Source organism: Equus caballus, chromosome 8 (genome assembly GCF_041296265.1).
Source record: "Equus caballus isolate H_3958 breed thoroughbred chromosome 8, TB-T2T, whole genome shotgun sequence".
Classification (NCBI taxonomy): Eukaryota; Metazoa; Chordata; class Mammalia; order Perissodactyla; family Equidae; genus Equus; species Equus caballus.
Genome location: NC_091691.1, coordinates 7340595 through 7358035, shown reverse-complemented (window position 1 = coordinate 7358035; position 17441 = coordinate 7340595). Strand labels below are relative to the sequence as shown.

The following is a 17441-nucleotide window of genomic DNA, read 5'->3' as shown; positions in this document are numbered from 1 at the left end:
TTGCACTTTTGGTGACGCTAAGATCAATCTGTAGATTCAGCTGATGTCAGCCTCATCTGTCCTTTATGAGGTTCCCCATCAACCCCATCACCTGCAAGCTATCATTGCCTAGATCTGTTACTTCATCAGTGGTTGCCAAAAGATAATGTTGTCTTCTAATTTTGTCATTTCTTCTGCATTTATTAGCAAATTCTTCTATAAAGATTTTCCCATCATAAACTCCTTGGTTACTATGAGATATAGGGTACAGACTTAATTCTTTCCCTTTATTATCAGTTTTCAAAATAATGAGTTAGTGTTGGAGTAACCTCCAGAGGTGACCCATGTGGGTTTTTTTGTTTTGTTTTTTCTTTTTGTAACTTTAGGAACTTCTGAGTTCAACTTATGGATCTTATATATTTGATGTTTTGACCCATTTTAATCATTATTCCTTTTCATGCTCAAATTGTCCCTTTGGTCAGTGGGAGCCCCTTTAAGTTGGCCTTTGAATCCTTTTGACACACAGTGGTCTTGAATAGCCTCGTTACTTTCTGGCATGACAAAATGTCTCAGGCAGGCTCATCTGGCATATTTCCTGCACCACATCTGCAGTCAGCCCTTCTCCAACTGGTAGAATCTGGCACTTTAAAAGTGAAAAGTCTCCCTTGTGCCCAGGAGGCCCACTTTCTGTAGGATAAAGGATACTTCTGATAGTGTGGTGTCCATCTAATTCCCAGAGCTAGATGCTGAGCTCTCTCATTTCCCAGACAAGGTGTTCTCTCCTGAGTTGGGACTTCATGCATGCTGATTCCTTTGCCTTGAATGCCCTTCTACTCCTTGTCCCTCTGACTCAGTGCAAACCTTGCCCTTCCTGTGACACATTCACCCACTCTGGCAGGTGACTTAGGCCCTGTCATCCGTTTGTTGCAGCAGTCAAAACATAGCATTAAGCATTTGTTTGCTAGATGGCTTCCCTCCTTGGGGTTGCAAACATGTCTGGCACATACATAGCAGGCCCTGAGCTTTTCCCATTTTCGTGCCTGTTTTCCAAGCATGTCAACCTTGGTCTCATCTCTTTCTGCTCTGGTCTCTGTTTAATTCGTTTCACCAAACATTTCACCGAGCACCCTCTAGATACATCACCAGAGAATATTTACTGAGCATCTACTATCAAATGTACGTTACATACATGATTTTATTATTCTCAACCTGTGAGGTAGGGATTATTATACTCATTTTACAGATGAGCAAGAGGAAGCTCAGTGAGGTGGCTGAAAGTCCCACAGCTATGGAGTGGCTGGACTAGGATTTCTTTAGTGCATCTGACTCCTAAAGCCCAAGATTTTCCCTCCATATCACTGTCCATCAAATGTGGTCCATGATCCACCCACATCAGAAATGCCCAGGGAGCTCATTAAAATGCATGCCTGGATTCCACCTCAGACCTACTGACTCAGAATCCCAGGGAGATGGGGATGGAAAACTAAATTTCTAATGTTTCCCTAGAATGATTTTAAACAATTATTATTATTTTTGAAACAGTTATTATTATTTTGAAACAGTTAAAACATTCAAAAGGTTCAAAAGAGTATAAGTGAAAGGCAAGCAGCCCACTCCATTCTCCAGTTGCCCAGTTCTCCCCTACCTGCTGCAAAGAGGCAATCACTTTTCCTTGGGGTGACTCAACACACTGAAATTTGAGAACCACCTTTGTACTTATGGGCTAGACCCAAATGGGCAGGTTTCTGCACTCCAGAGCTCACAGCGAAACTGCAGGTAAGACCACCGTTCAGGGGCAGGTGCCCCAGAAAGGGGTCCCCGAGTCACCAGCAAAGATGGCAGGGACTCCTGCTTAGGGGAGTGTCTGCACCTGTTGTTTCTAGGACCTTAAAGTCTGCTCAGCTCCTGCCATCACTTCATGTAGGAGGCAGGTCCCTGCACAGGTAACTTTGTCACAAGCAAAGATCAGGAATGAACAGTGGGTAAGGGGAGGTAAGACACGTTAGGATGAGCAGGGGGAGCCTGCATAGAGGTCTAGAGCTGGAAGGGTCTGAGTAGAAGCCTAATATCCAACCTTTCAACTTGTGTTTCCGATTATTTGTGGTAACCATCCGCTTTTCCCTGTAGGATAGATTATTTAAAATCTGTGATGTTTAACCTTTCTAGGATCATAGACTCCTTTGGGAATCCCGTTAGAACTATGGACCTTCTCCCCAGAAAACTGCATAGACACGTAGAACTCCGTAGACTATTGCAGAAGCTTCACAGACCGCCAGCCAAGATTACTCAGGGATATCTAGGAGGCCCAAGTTAAGAACTCCGCTTTTAGATGTGTTCCTTGTTGTACTATAACTCGGTTTACAAAAACTCTTTCTCTGTTCGTTTAGAGAGCCTAAACTATGTCGCCACTTGCAGCGAAGTGCCCTGGCAGTGAACCAGAGGCCAGCTGGCCTAGGAAGTGGAGGCAGCTGTGGTTTCGGGCCACTGAGCCAGATTGCCACGGGAAGCACCCACAGACAGGTAATGGCTGCCATGGGGGACGGTGGGCCTCTTCCCCAGCTTTTAGTGTCATCCGGCCGGGCCGGAACCCTGTGCTTCGGGAGCATTTGGTGATCTGTAAGCACAGCACCTGCACCCCCCACCCCCGCTTTCCTGGGTTTCGGGGAGCGAACCCACCCCGGATGGGGGAGCGCCGGCGCACGACCCCGCCCGCAGAGCTGCGCTGGGAGCCACCGGGCTCCGCATTCATCATTGTTCCTCCAGCGCCTGGCACGGGTTGGGGCACAGGCAGGGATGGTGGCCTGAAGCGCGCCGTCCCTTCCGCGTCGCCCTCCTGCCAAGCTCTCACCCCCAGGTGTTTCCACGGCGCTTTCAAGGGCCAGACCCTGACCGGGGCGCTGGCGACGCGAGAGGGACAGAAGTCCAAGCCCTGCCTGCTGCGCGCTGGGCGGGCAACAGCCAGCGGGCGCAGGAGGCACCGGGCGGCGGAGGGACCTGCGCGCGCCCCCGCCTCGCGCCGCGCGCCCCTGACGGCGCCCCCGGCCCCGCCCCCGGCCTCCGCCTCCCGCTTCCCCCCTCCCCTCGACGCGGCCGCGCTCCGGTCGGCCGGCTCTATGGGGAAAGCGGCCGCTCTGTGCAGAGGCGGCGGCTTCGGTGGCCGCTCCCGTGGGCTCTCGTCGCTGTTCACGGTTGTCCCCTGCCTGTCCTGCCACACGGCGGCGCCGAGCATGAGCGCTTCCACACCCGGCTCCGAGCCGGAGCCCAAGCCTCAGCCCCAGCCAGTGCCCGAGCCTGTGCCTCAGCCGGTGTCAGAACAGGTGTCACAGCCAGCTTCTGAGCCGGTGCCAAGATCGGAGCCTGAGTCCGAGAAGACGTCTGAGCCAACGCCAGGGTCCAAAGAGGAATCGGAACCGCTGCAGGGGTTGGGGACGGGGTCAGGGCCACGGCAAGAGTTGCGCTCAAGTGTAGGTGCTGGGCCACTCACAAAGGGCTCATCCGAGCAGCTACCAGCGCTGGAGCCAACAGTGGGGCGCGTGTCCTTGACCAAATCTGAGCCAAAGCCTCTGCCTCTTCTGCGACCGGGACACGTGAGGACGTCTCTTGGGTCTCCAATGTCAGGGGCTGCTAGGACCTCCACTGCCCCCACGGTCGAACTGCCTCTGGACAGCTTGAAGGGCTGGCTCCTCAAGTGGACCAACTACCTGAAGGGCTACCAGCGCCGCTGGTTCGTGCTCAGCAATGGCCTGCTGTCTTATTACAGGTATGCAAGTGTCAGGGTGGGGCATCTGAGTTTGGAGGGTGGTGATGCTGCAGTGATGGTGAGAGAGGACATCCAGGGTTGGAGGACACCGCCACTAGCCTAGGGTTGTTTGGGAACATGCCCTCTAGTAAGGAGAAATAATGCCTCCGGCCAGCCTCCAAGGGCTGGGGTGCTGGCCTCTGGCATGAGAGCCCCCTGTGGACATCACCTCTGGCACGCTTGGGTTTAGGGAGTGAGGGAGTTATCTGGGGTCTCAGGGCCCCTCTAGTGTTGGTAGTTGTGGGACCTGGGGTGGCAAGTCACAGTCAGCCCCCCAACTCCTTAATTCAGGAGCTTTCTGGTTTAGGAGCTAAGATCATTGTGTTAGGGATTGAGGGGGACAGTAACCTTGTTCATTCCTTGGGATCCACTCATGAGAAGGGCTGCCTGTTCCCTCCTCAGTTGGTCTCTCTGTCTCCCACCTTTCCTGATGCCTGCTGGTTGCCAGACCTTGGGCTGGGCACAGCAGCCCCCTAGATGTATCAGACTCAGCTCCTACCCTTCAGGAGCCCGTCTTGGCATTCTGTGGATAACCAGGAAGCATCCCACTGTGACCTTTCTTATCCCAGAAGCAGCATGGGATTCAAGTTGAAGTCCAGTAGTGAGATAGCTAACACTGTCTGCCCACCAACATTGATTGAAAGGAGGAAAGATGCTGAAGGCTTTCTCTCCTTCCTCACTGGCTATTGCCTTGGTATGTTCCCTGGGGATGGCTGGCTTAAACTCTGAGCTCTCAGGTCACTCTGTGCCATTGGTCTCAAACCTGAGTGAGCATCAGAATTCCCTGAAGGGCTTGTTGACACAGAGTGCTGGGCCCCCTGCTGAGTTTCTGCTGCAGTGGGTCTAGGAGGGGCCTGAGATTTGGCATTTCTGAAAGTTCCCAGGTGATGCTGCTCCATTGTCATTGCAAACAGGCGGGCCCTACTTTGCTGTTTGCTGAAACTCAGGTCACCTTTCTCACCTCACTTGGCCAGGCTGTATCCCTTCAGGTCACCTACCATAGGATTTATATGGTCCTTCCTGGCCTTTTTTGGAACATAGCCTCTAGAGGATGGTTGAGTCTATGATGTCTCTGAGAATTTGGGAGCTCCACTAAACTTAAGTGATGGTTCCCACTCCAAAACGGAGATCACTGTGTTTAATTCCTGGCAAAGGAGAAAGCTGACATGTGTTTCTTATGCGCCCTTCTCATGTGCTGTCTTCGTGCCCCTCGGCCCACTCGGTTGTATCATACAGATCACACTGAGTGTAATGTTTTTAGAGTTAGGCAACTAAGCAAAAAGGGATCCTTTCCAAACAGTGTCTTTATCTCACTTGCCATCCTCTGTCAGGTAAGTAAACATTTTACCAAAACAGGCAATGATAGGGATCATCAGTGATTTGCTAGAAATAAGTGTCACTCTGTCTTCTTAAAGGCAAGGGACGTAATACATGGGGCCTGTCGGCTGTGGACCACACACGCTGTTTTATGTTACATTCACTTATTTTATCCTCACAAGCACACTGTGAGTTGGGTTCCAGGGTTGTCCTGTTGTATAAATGAGGGGTTCTGAGATTTGACAGAGGGACATAGCTTGTCCGAAGTCACCAGCCCAGCAGGCAGCAGAGAGAGATTCTGACCTGGGCCTTTTGTACTCCAAAGTCTGTCCCTGTCCCAGATGTGTGTCCTTCTGCCCACTCATCCTTGAGTTCAGCATTTCTGAGTTATCTGTATTTTATCAGGTACTACTAACCTGTAGAGGTCAAGGTAATATTTACAAGTATAGTGTCCCACAGTGGCAAGAAGGCCTAGTTCTAGTGAAAGCAAAACCTGACCTCATGCATGTTTGTTGTTTTACTTTAATTGGAAGAGTGAAGATGTCCTGTCTTCTTTTCCTAAAATAACTCTGTGTAGAAAGTTGGCTGATTTCAAGGTAATCTCAAATGTGCAGATTCTCCAGGTAACTAAGGAAGATTCTTATTGCTTGCTGTTAAGGTTGTGGGGACAAAAACTGGTTTAGGGGAGGAAGGGATAGGACAAGTTTCTTGTGTGTGTGCTTGTGTAGTCCAACTTGGTAGTTTTATTTTGGGACATTTTTAGATTCCAAGATGGGCAAGATTATTGCTTGACTTGCCTGGGTGGAATGCATGACTCCTGACATTTGCACAGGAACAGTGCTCTCGTTTAGTCCCATGTGAGGCCAGTCTCAAAGATGTCCTCATTCCCATTTTATTGGAAGGGAAACTGAGGCATAATGAAAGAGCTCCGGTGGCTTACCCAGAGGCCCCCAGTTTGTGGGCTATGCCTAAATGCTTCTGGAGATGAGTGAGTCTCCGTGTGCAGAAAAGGCCCTTCTGAGGTGCAGCCAAGATCGCCACTTCTTCCCTGTACTCCAGTTCTGCCTTCTGGAAAACACTTGGGTCTGCCTTTCCTCATGCCTCCCGGCACTTCAGGTGTTTGACACTGCTCTCCTGTTCTTGCTTCTGATCTGAATCCTGCCTTCCAGACCAGGCATGGCCATCCTGCCTGCTGAGGTCAAGAACTGAGCACCCTCCAGGCCCATGGCTTGTAATCCTGACAGCAGCAGGGTGGGTTATCTGGGGCTCCGTCTGTGCCCAGTACCATGTGTGTGTTATCTCCTCCCACCTTCCCCACACCCCTAGCCCTCACTGGTTCTCCAAGTGTGTGTGGCTGGAATGGAGGCAAGATTCAGGTGCTTGTGAGCTGAAAACAGAGTAAAAGAATTTTTATTTGTGATCTCCTTTCCTTAGGGGCCAGGTAGAATCAGGTTTACCTGCTGGGCTGATGTGACTGTTGGAGAAGGAATCAGAGCCATTTCTCTTGCTAGCTTCCCTTTTGGAAAGACCATTCTTTTTTTTTTTTTAAACTAAGTGAAGCCTGGTGTTTGGAGAAATTTCTTTGGAGAAAATATGGGCACATATTTCTTGTGCTCCCTCCTCCATCTCATCCTCCAGCCTGCCCCCCTCCAGGATAACCACCACCCCAAATCCTGGTCACCCTCCCCTTTCTTTCCTTTTTATTTAGTTTTATCTCATCTACGTGAAATTTTAAACAGCATATTTTTCATTTCAACCATTTTTAGCTTTATAAAAAAGGATATTTATTCAACTGTGTATGATTTTGCGGGTATTTATTTTGACTGCTTTGTAACAGTCCAGGATGTGAGTGTCCCACTTTTTCTTTATGCATTTTCTTCTTGATGGGTGACTGTGAAAATTCTTGTACACGTGCAGGAGTTCCTCTTGGGTTAAATCGTTGGGTTGTGGAGAGTGTGAATACTCACCTTACGTAATGCCAAACTATTTTCCAAAGCAGTTGTACCAATTCATACTCCCACCGGCAATTAGAGATTTTGTGGACCTGTATCCTTTGCAACACTTGGTATTGTCAGCATTGATTTTGCCAGTCAAGTAGGTGTACTGGGGTATCTTGTAGTCTTGACCTGCATTTCAATCCCCATTATTTTTACCTTGATAGAAAATCAGTGGGGGGGGCTGGCCCCATGGCCAAGAGGTTAAGTTCCCACGCTTCGCTGAGGTAGCCCAGAGTTTTGCCAGTTTGGATCCTGGGCATGGACATGGCACCGCTCATCAGCCATGCTGAGGCGGTATCCCACATGCCACAACTAGAAGGACCCACAACTAAGAATATACAACTATGTACCGGGGGTCTTTGGGGATAAAAAGAAAAAAAAAATTAAAAAAAAGAAAAGATCCGTTGGGGTTTGGATTAGAGCTTCTCAGTTGAGTATGGCTTCCTCGGGTACTTCTGTCCTGGATTTTGCTTGGAAAGCTCGTTTAATCACTTCAGCTTATTCTAAGGGAGAAAGTACATAGTGCCAACAGCTGGACTTAGCAACATTCACATTATCAGGAAAAAAATGCTCTTTGTAAATATTGTCACATATAGAGTTTCTGGGTAGTATGCGTAATTGTTGGCAGGTTTTTACTTCTTTCCAACAGCGTGCTAGGAATATAAATAAACACAGAAGACAAGATTCTTATTCCATTGCTTGGCACCCTTAATCATATAGCACATGTCTATTTGGATACCAACAAGGAGAATATGGTTTTGTGCTCAGTGTTTTTTAGGTTGTTAGTTCCCATTAAAAAAATTTCATGCTCAGTTATCATCTCATAGAGAACATGTTATTACATGAAATTAGAGGAAAATTCATAAGTTATGTGGAATCTTCAAAGGTATTGGCTTCAGCAAATCCTTAGGGAGAGAGTGTTCCAAGTATAAGCTTTTTCCACATTAATGACAAAATTGATCTGGTTAAGCAAAGTTCTGTTTCGTTGTATTATGAGTTGCCTGTTTGGTGACATTATAAATGACATTTGTTTCCCAGGAAATCCTTTCAAACAGAAGCATTTGTTTTCATTCATTTATCGTTCAGACTGATCTATGGGTAGGAATGGCTAAGCCAGTTGGCAAAGCAGGCCTCAGAGAAGTCTAGGTCTGTAAGAAAGAAGGCTTCAGTCAAGTGAAAGTAAATTTAGAGGGTGCTCTGGCTGAGAAAGGTCACTGAACATTTGGTGAGCTGGGACCATTTTGGGCCGGTAGCCACGTAACTGAAGACGGCACACCAAGACATCTTTGCCTCTAGGAAGGATCATATACTCATTCCTCCAGTGAGGGCAACTCTCAAAGGCAACTCTCCAGAAGACTGGGTGCCAGGGAATAGTAGGGTTTTCAGTGTCAGGTAATACTCGAAGGATTGGATTCAGCTTGAATATGAAATATCATTCAGTGTTTCATACTGTGAGACTGTTAGGAAGCTGAAAAGGAGTACACAGGTTGATAATGTGTAAACATTTATCTGATGTATATTTTCTTGACATTTAACACAAGGGTATTGCAAAGAGGCCATGAGTGGACTAGCAGAATATTTTGGAGGAGCACAATGCCAACCAATGTTCTTTGCAAGGTCTAGAGACATGAATTGTAATTTTCCCCACAAAATCTGCTCCTCCTCCTAACTTTCCTCTTTCTATGAATAGCTGAAAACCTCTGAGTCGTGCTGGCTGCCTCCTCCCTCTCTCATCCCACATCAGATGGAATTGCTGAGCCCTGCCTATCTCTCTGCTCTTGTTCCTCCTCTCCAATCCTACTGCCATAACGTGGTTCAGGTCTGCCTTGTGCTTAACTGCTGTCCCAGCTTCCAGCTTCCACCCTGGACAGTGCATCCCCGCTCTGGTGCTACTCCCCACACCGATGGCTCTGGAGTTGCCTTGTCTTCTCCAGGATTCTCTGTCAATAGTTTCGTCCCCTGTGTTAGCAGTTCCCTGCACTGGATTTCTCCCATGTGAAATACCTACAGTGCCCTTGACTGGCCCAAGGACCATGTCTTCCTCCTCGGGGAGTTTGCAGGGTGTGTATGTGGGCATTTCTGCAGACACCGAGGCCAAGTTCAGCATCCTCTTTGTACTCTGCATGGAGCCTAGCATGGTGCTTTGCCATTGATACACTCCCAGTAACTTGGTAGTCTCAGTGGATGAGTGAGTGAATGAATGAGAATTGCCTGTGATTTTATGGGATTTCAGAAAGCCAAGTATGTTAGTGCAAGTTGGATTTTTCTTAATTTGTTTTCAATTTCAGAAACCTGTTTGCTGAAATAAGATTGGGAAGATAACTTGGAGATTGCTGGCTTAAGCCAGGAGTGCTAGAGAAGTGACAGTTGGAAATGCAGATTACCTGGATATATTATGTTGACAGATATGAATGTGTTGAAATAGGCTCAATGAACCAATAGCCTGTATCTGTGGTCCTCATTTGTATTTCCATAGGGTTGCAAGTGTTTGTGCGTGTTGTCTGTATATACCTAGGATGATTTGTCACTTTGTAAAGTATGGCAATGGCTGGAGGAATGGGGAGCAAAGATAAAACTTTTAAAACTTTTCACAGTCTCATAGCTCTTTAAACTGGTTTCATGTGTGCCGATGGTTTGCCTTGCATGTGTTACATGTGCACAACCCTGTGGGAAGCAGGCCATGGATCAGAGGTTAGTCCTCTAGCCTAAAATGTTAGATCCAACTAGATAATAGGCCCTCACATCTGTGGGTTCTCTGTAGGTGTCAGAGCGATTTCCAGTTCACAGTGTCAGTGAGGAGTGCTGGTTCTTCCTTATTGTCTTGTTAAATGGAGGAAGAAGTGGGAGCTCATGGGCAGCGCCGGGACTCAAACAACCTTCTAACTCCACCTGTGCTAAGTTGTCCGCCCACCTCACATTGGGACACTCCTTGCCAGGGTCCTGTGTTGGCGTCTCCAAGGCTAACCCCAGGTTCGATGACCTGCTAGGAGCATTCAGAGGACTCAGCACCGAGCTGTGCTCACAGCTGTGCTATAATTACAGCGAAAGGAGGCAAAGCACAATCAGCAAAGGGAAAAGGGGTGTGGGGTGAAGTCTGGGGAAATGAGGCACAGGCTTCCAAGGGTCCTTTCCCGGTGTAGTCACACAGGACACACTAACTCCTCTAGCAACAAGTTATAACAAGACATGTGAGCTGTTGCCAACCAGGGATGCTTGTTATAGACTCAGAGCCCAGGGTTTTTACTGGGGGCTGGTCACATGGACACCCTCTGCCTGGCATATTCCCAAAGTCCAGACTCCCATAGGGAAAGCAGGTGTTCAGCATAAACTACACTGCACAAGCAGTTTAGGTGTAGTCAGCCACCCTTACCAGTTAGGGAATGGGGCGGGGAGCAGGGAGCTCTCCCCTTTCCAAACTCCCAGAGGCCAACCAAGGGCCAACCTTGGATGCAGGCATTTCAAAGGATGAGCAGTCTCAGGCCTGCTCTGTCAATTCTTTTCCTCAGAGGTCTGACCTCCCTCCTTGCAGACTTCAGTGATGTCAGTCAAGGGTAAGGGCTGACACTCATTCTGGTTCAAGGAGTTTGAGTGCTTACACCTGGCTTTGAGTGGCAGCGTGGCTTCTTGTTTCCTGTCAGAGAAAGCACATGCCCTTCTTGCAGAATGACTAACGCACAGAGTGGTCTGCTGCTCTATGTGCTGAGAGCCTTCTGTCTGGAGCCTCTGGCCATGTGGTTAGCCCTTTGTTGCTTCATAGACACTTTTCTGATCTAGCCCTTCCCCAAGGCCCTTGGTGACTCGGGTCTTGCATACGACTAGGATACACTTGCCACATGGACCTCCTTCCTGCACAAGTACTTTTGTGCCTTTGGTGGAATGCCTGGTGTGAGTTCTTCAGCTGCTACTGACTCTTGTACCTTCTTCAGGGAGGGTCTGTTAAATCCAAGAGCAGAGCCCAGTGAATAGTCTGGAACATTGTGACAGTGAGCATCCACCTGCTTTGGTTGTATCATTTATTGAGGACCAACAATGTACCAGGCAGTGTGGGAGACAGACATGCATACTGTTGTCAAACCACCTGGTGGAGGAGGAGAAGTCTGCATCCTTCCTGGCCAATCAGTAAGAAGCCCGCAGGTTCAGGCGAAGTGCTGGGAGCTGGGTATTCAAGAAGGTGCTTTCACATCTCCTATAGTCTTCTGGGATGTAGTTGGCAAACTGTCAGCAAAGAAGACAGTCCTGTAAAAGGGTGTGGGTTTCCTTAAACCAAGATCTGCTTCTCTCACGGGGAAGGAAATATGGAGGAAACAGGCCTGTTTCCTGGACGACTACACTGAATACTGGCATGCAGGGAGGAGGAGATGGTAAGGAACACTGAACAAAATTGAAATTGGCAGCTTGGTGTGTGGTGAATCACATGCCAGGTGTCACCACACAGAGATGAGGCTTTAAGAGGCTCCTTTCATAATCATACATACAAAGCAAACCGTCAATGAGTTTTGGGTCGTGCTGGGTGCTGTATACTTTTTCCTTTTACATGAGACTCTTTCCCACGTTTGTTTCCGTTTTTAAGAGTTCTCAGAGTTCTAATCACTTAGCTTCACTCTTGGCACCGCGTCACATCCTCAGCCGCAGGTCTGTGCATTTAATACTGATTTAACAGTCTTGACTCACACCATTTGATCTGCATTGCTGGGCCATTGCCTAAACCAAGAAGAGGGCAGATGGCATTGCTGAGCTTGCATAGGAAACTGCCAGATTGTGTTGTCCTTTGAAGCAGCAGTAGGCGCTGTCTTCCTAAAATATAGTGTGTGGCTTCCCTGGGCTCACCACTCACTGCTCTTCCCGACCGGGTCCCCACCTCCCTTTCTCTCTCCCCTTCCCCTGGCCTTGATCCTTCTTCCGCCCAACTTGCCTTATTACCCCTCTGCAAACCACTTGCCTTTCATTCTCCCCTGTAGATCTCTGCACCTACCATCCCCTCAGCCAGGAGAACCCCTCCTCATTGCTGTGGACGTCCTAGAAAGGCAATCTTAATTCTAGCTCGTCTCAGCATAGACCTGCTTAGATTCTCCTCCAATGAGCTGGGCTTGTGGAACCATCCTTCCTCTGATGCCCTCTTGTGTATTATGTCATTTGGCTGTACACTCCTGTTAGCTGAGTGTGTTGGTCTGTTTTTCTCCATTAGATTAGCACCTCCCTCCTCCCCACCAGGGCATGGGGCTGTGTCTTCTCACAATAGTGTCCCCTGGGGTGCTGGGCATAGTACCTTGAACTTAGTAGATTCTCAGATTTCAGTGAAGTTGTTTTATAGACGATATACTTTCTAATTTTTATCTTTTTGCATCTTGTGAAGACCCAGAGTGCAGCCTGGACTATTGCAGTAGCTCAAGGGGGTATCACTGAATTTCCAGGAGAATGGAGTGACAACAGGGGCTACATATGGCCCAGCTTTTCAGCCTCTTTTCTGAGGCTTAGCATGAGCCAAGGATATGTGGGGGTATTGAGAGCTCACTGTATTAATTTATATTTAAAACTCTTTGATTCAAAGAGTTTTAAACATATGTAAGAGTAGACAATAGTGTAATGAACTCCCATGCACCCATTACCCACTTTCAATAATTATTAAGTTCCTGGATAGTCTTATTTCATCTCAGTGTCCCCTCATACTATTTTGAAGTGAATCCCAAACATAATATTTTACCTGTAAATGTTTCAGTATATATCTCTAAAGGATATTTAAGAACATATCCACAATACCATTGTTACAACTAAAACAAAAGAACAATAATTCCTTATTATCATCAAATATCCAGTCACTGTTCACAGTTCCAATTATCTCAAATGTCATGAAGTGTTTTTTGTTACACTTGTTTATATCAGGACCCTTAAATAAGGTCTACCCACAGAATTTCCCACAGTGGGTTTTGTTGATTGCGTTCTCTTGGTGTAGGTTAACATGTTCCTGTATCCTCTGTAGTTCCTTAATTTGGTAGATGGATCTAGAAACTTGATCAGGTGGTGATGTGTTCTTCCATCAGGAGCTCATAATGTCTGGAGTCTTCTCGGTTTGTGATGTTAGCAGCTGTTGATGATCAGTCTTCGATTAGCCTAATTCTGTCACTTCTTCCTCATTTATTAGTAGGAATACTATAAAGAGAAACTTGCCCTCAGCTACTATTCTTTGGTTACTCGGGTACAGTTCACACAGGAAAGGCAGAATAAATGCCTGATTCTTTCCCTTTATTTACAAACTTTCAAAAAAATGAGTTGGTTCCTATCTTCCAATGGTGACCAGTCAGTTTGTTTTCTTATGTAGCACTATAACTTCATGGATACAAGCACATTTGCTATGTTTCATCTCACTGCTGTATTGCTGTTGTCCTGCCTTGTGTTTGCTTAGTGGGGGCCTCTTCAGTTGGCTCTGGAGTCCTTTGGATAGGACTGTGATGGTATTAATAGCTAATTGTGTCTGGCTTGAAAAGATGTTCCAGGCTCTTCTTGTCTTGTTCCAGCCCTGGAGCCAGCTAAGGGTCCAATTTCATTCTTTTGCATGTGGATATTCAGTTTTCCTAACACCATTTGTTGAAGACGCTGACCTTTCCCCAGTGAGTGCTCTTGGTGGCCCTATCAAAGATCATTTGACCACATAAGACAGGGTAAAAGTCAAACCCTTCTGGAAAACACCTACACTAATTGAATATGACAGTGTGTCATTTTCAAGGCCCAACTGCAGCTCTGTCATCTGGGACCATGGGAAGTTAAATCCAAGAAGACAAAGCTCTAAAGTCCCTTCTCACATCTTTAGGCTTCTGTAAGTAGCTCCTAAGCCCTCTACTCACAAAAAGAATGATTGTGATGGCCCCTGAGGAGGTGAGTGGAAATGAAAAGCAGACACTTAGGTTGCTGACAAAGATTGCTGGCAGGTATCTGCATTTTGACACTAGAGTCTCCTTTTTCATTTTCCATTCATTCCAAACATATACAACAACCAGTCACCTTCAAGACTGGCCTCGTCTGTGCCTCTCTAGGGTCATCTTCTGATCTTTCCCTTGACTGTCACACTCCAGCAACAGTGGGCTCTGTGTACATCCTGACAGGAGAGGGGGTAAACAGGAGTTAGAACTGTGTCCTCAGCTCACTCGTGCTCCTGGATCAGGCAGCTCCAAAATGAATCACCCTAGAACTCAGAGGTGTAAAGCAGTGGTGGCTTATTCTTGCTTGCATATCTGCAGATGGTCCAGGCAGCTCTGCCTCAGGCAGTGGCACCTGGGACACTCCTCTGCCTTGAATGAACAGGCTGGTGGAGTGAGTCTTCTCACCATGATGGCAGAAGTGTAGGAGGGTGAGCAGGAAACAAGACACCCCAGCTCAAGCCTGCATACCCTCACTCCAGTGCATATTTCTTTTTTTAATTTTTATTTATTTATTTATTTTTTGAGGAAGATTAGCCCTGAGCTAACATCTGCTGCCAATCCTCTTTTTGCTGAGGAAGACCGGCCCTGAGCTAACATCCCTCCCCATCTTCCTCTACTTTATATGTGGGACACCTGCCACAGCATGGCTTGCCAAGCAGTGCCATGTCTGCACCTGGGATCCGAACCGGTGAATCCCGGGCTGCCGAAGTGGAATGTGCGAACTTAACCACTGCGCCACCGGGCCGGCCCCCCAGTGTATATTTCTTTGGCTGAATCAAGGCACATAGACCTGCCCAGTATTGGTGGGGTGGGAAGATACCTGCTCCCCACTCTAGTGGGTGATCCTGCAAAGTTCCAGGGCAAAGAGTATGGACATGTAATTGTAATTCAGGGAGGGCGTTAAGAATTGGGAAAAATGCTCCAGTCTGTCCCAGCGCCTAACCTTCCTTCCAGTGAGCACACTCTTCCCCTGTAAAATAAGAAGGCTGGACCAGATGATCTCCAGGGTTCCAGCTCCAACTTCCTGAGAATTTGATGGAGAACCAATTGGAAGAAGTTGGAGGAGAGATGAAGTATCAAGGATGATCTATGCCTGGCACTGGGCTTGGCACATTGAGGTGCTCAGGAAATATCTGTTGACTTAATGGCTTGGAGAGCTGAGTCCAAGTGTCTGGGAAAGGATGGAGAATGCTTTTGCTGGGCCACAGATGTTTGCTGGCCTTCCTACCACAGGCCTGCGGAAGCACTTTGAAGTTGCAGTGGCAGCATCCAGGTGCTCATCTCCCTTTTTTTCTGTTGTCACTAATGGATTTGATCCTGTTCCTGAGTCCCAGGGCAGCTGCTGAGCCCCCGAGAACAGATCTAATAGTGTGTTCTGGTTCCCAGTCTTGGGAGACTTGCAAGCAGAGGGGAGTCACCACCTTTTGCTGAGTTGTTTAAATGCTGTGACAAGAAAGGCACTTCCCTTGAGTTCTCTATTTTTAGAAAATGAAATTGTTTTCCTGGATGCAAAAATCTCTTTTGAGTCCCTCAGTTTGCCTAAGTTTAAATTTATTTTGCCTGTCAGTTTCCTCGTCTTTGCCTTCTGGAGATGGGATTAGGGCATTCTTAACCTCTGAGTAGATTCCCGTGTGCCTTCTCTCTTGCCTGTGTTTACCTGAGTACATCACAGCCTGTCCTGCCTTTGCAGTCTTCCAGACATTAATAGCTTCAAGCTGCAGCCCTCCTGCCTCCCTTCCCGTCAGCCCTAGTTTGTACTTTGTGGCAATATGTCATTTATGTGCATGTGCAGCTGCTTGAGGGTGGAACCAGAAGCTCATGTGTCATCTGTTTCCTCCCAGAAGGCCTAACACAATAAATCAGTGTTAAGTAACTGTTAGCTGGCCACACACTATACAGGTATGTCATGGGTGCCTGGGAAGCTGACAAACGAGATTCTCTAGGTCCCTGATTAAGTTGCATGGTGTGGCAGTGGAAGAGTCTCTAGATAGGAAAGGAACTTAAAGGTCATCTGGTCCAACTATCTTTCTCTGCACTGACTTCTACCCATAGCATCTCTGCCCCATTAGCAGCAGCCTCTGAGCAAACCTCTCAGGTGACAGAGAGCAAACCTTTATCTCCCAAGACAAGCTTGTATTCCTTAGATAACTCTGAGTGTTAGAAAATTCTTCCTCTATTGAGCTGAGATGGGTTTCCAGGCAATATCTGTCCTCGTTGAGATGTTTTTCTGTCACATGCAGCTGGACGTATCCCTTTCATGTGGCCATTCTTCATCTTCAGAGAGGCTGGCTCAGTGACTCTAAGTATTATCTATTGGTGCATAACAAATCATCTCAAAATTTAGTGGCTTAAAACAATAGTAAACATTATCTCACAGTTTCCATGGGTCAAGGATTCATGAGTGGGTGGTTAGTTGGGGTGATCTGGTTCAGGATGTCTCATGAGGGCCACACTCATCTGAAGGCTTGACTGGGGCTGGAAGCTCTGCTTCCAAGGTGGCTCACTCACATGCCTGGAGAAGTGGTGCTGGCTGTTGACAGGAAGCCTCAGTTCCTCACTCTGGGGCCCTCTCCAAAGGGCTGCTTGGGTGTCCTCACAACATGGCAGCTGGCTTTTCCTAGGGAGAGTCATCTCAGAGAGAGCAAGCAGGAACCTTTCTTTTTTACGTACCCTCAAAGTCACACTCTGTCATTTCCACAATATTCTGTTGGTTACACAGATCAGTCCAGCCCAATGTGGGAGTAAGGCTCCAAACCTCTGTGACCCTCACTTTTCTCATCTGTAAATAGCCCTGCCTGGCTGTTTGAAACAAGCCTTGAAGTACTTGGTAAACTGTTTCATAAGTGAAAGGGGCGTTTTGAATGTAACGGTTTTCCCAGCAGTAATGCTTCACTAGTGAGAACCTCCTGTTTAACAGGAACAGTCAAGGAAAGCAGGGCTGGATTTGCCACAAGATGAGGAAGACATATTTGAGGCCTCTTTTGGGGGTAGCCAGGTTGTGGGCTGTCCTTCTGGAGTTCAGGAACCTTGTCATGGGGGGACCCCTCTCTGCTGTCAGGTCCCTTCCCTGTTCAGTTCAAATGGTGGAGGGGAGATGGAAGGTTACACACTCTTGTTGGATGCTATAGGAGCCCAGGAGATCCACTGCCACTTGGAGGCCCAGACCTCTTCTGTCTTGTTCACTGTTCTGAACCCAGTGACTGGCCTACCATGTTGATTGAAGGAAAGAATGAATGTACCAAGCAGCTGTAAGCATTGTTTTAAACACAGCCTCTGTTTTGGGAGTCTGCAACTGCCTGTGGTGTGAGGCCTTCAGTTTTGCAGGCTGCTGCCATGTTTGTCATTTGAAGCTTGGTGGGAGTCACTTTTACAAAAGATTGTTTCATCTAATAGTAATGTCAATGCTTATACTACTTGTCAGCGAAAATAATCCAT

General features: G+C 47.5%; 1 protein-coding gene across 4 annotated transcripts in view; it reads left to right on the top strand.

Annotated features, from left to right (window-relative positions):
• Positions 1–17441, top strand: part of OSBP2 (oxysterol binding protein 2) — a 181056-nt gene that overhangs the window by 13469 nt on the left and 150146 nt on the right. The window contains exon 2 of one of the 4 annotated variants that reach the window (XM_070276204.1): positions 2367–2499. Coding sequence is in view for 3 of the 4 variants with exons in the window: in XM_070276203.1 (XP_070132304.1) it covers positions 2661–3739 (1079 nt within the window). In the remaining variant the exon portion in view is untranslated. The other 3 variants (XM_070276203.1, XM_023646840.2, XM_070276210.1) reach the window with 3 other exon arrangements.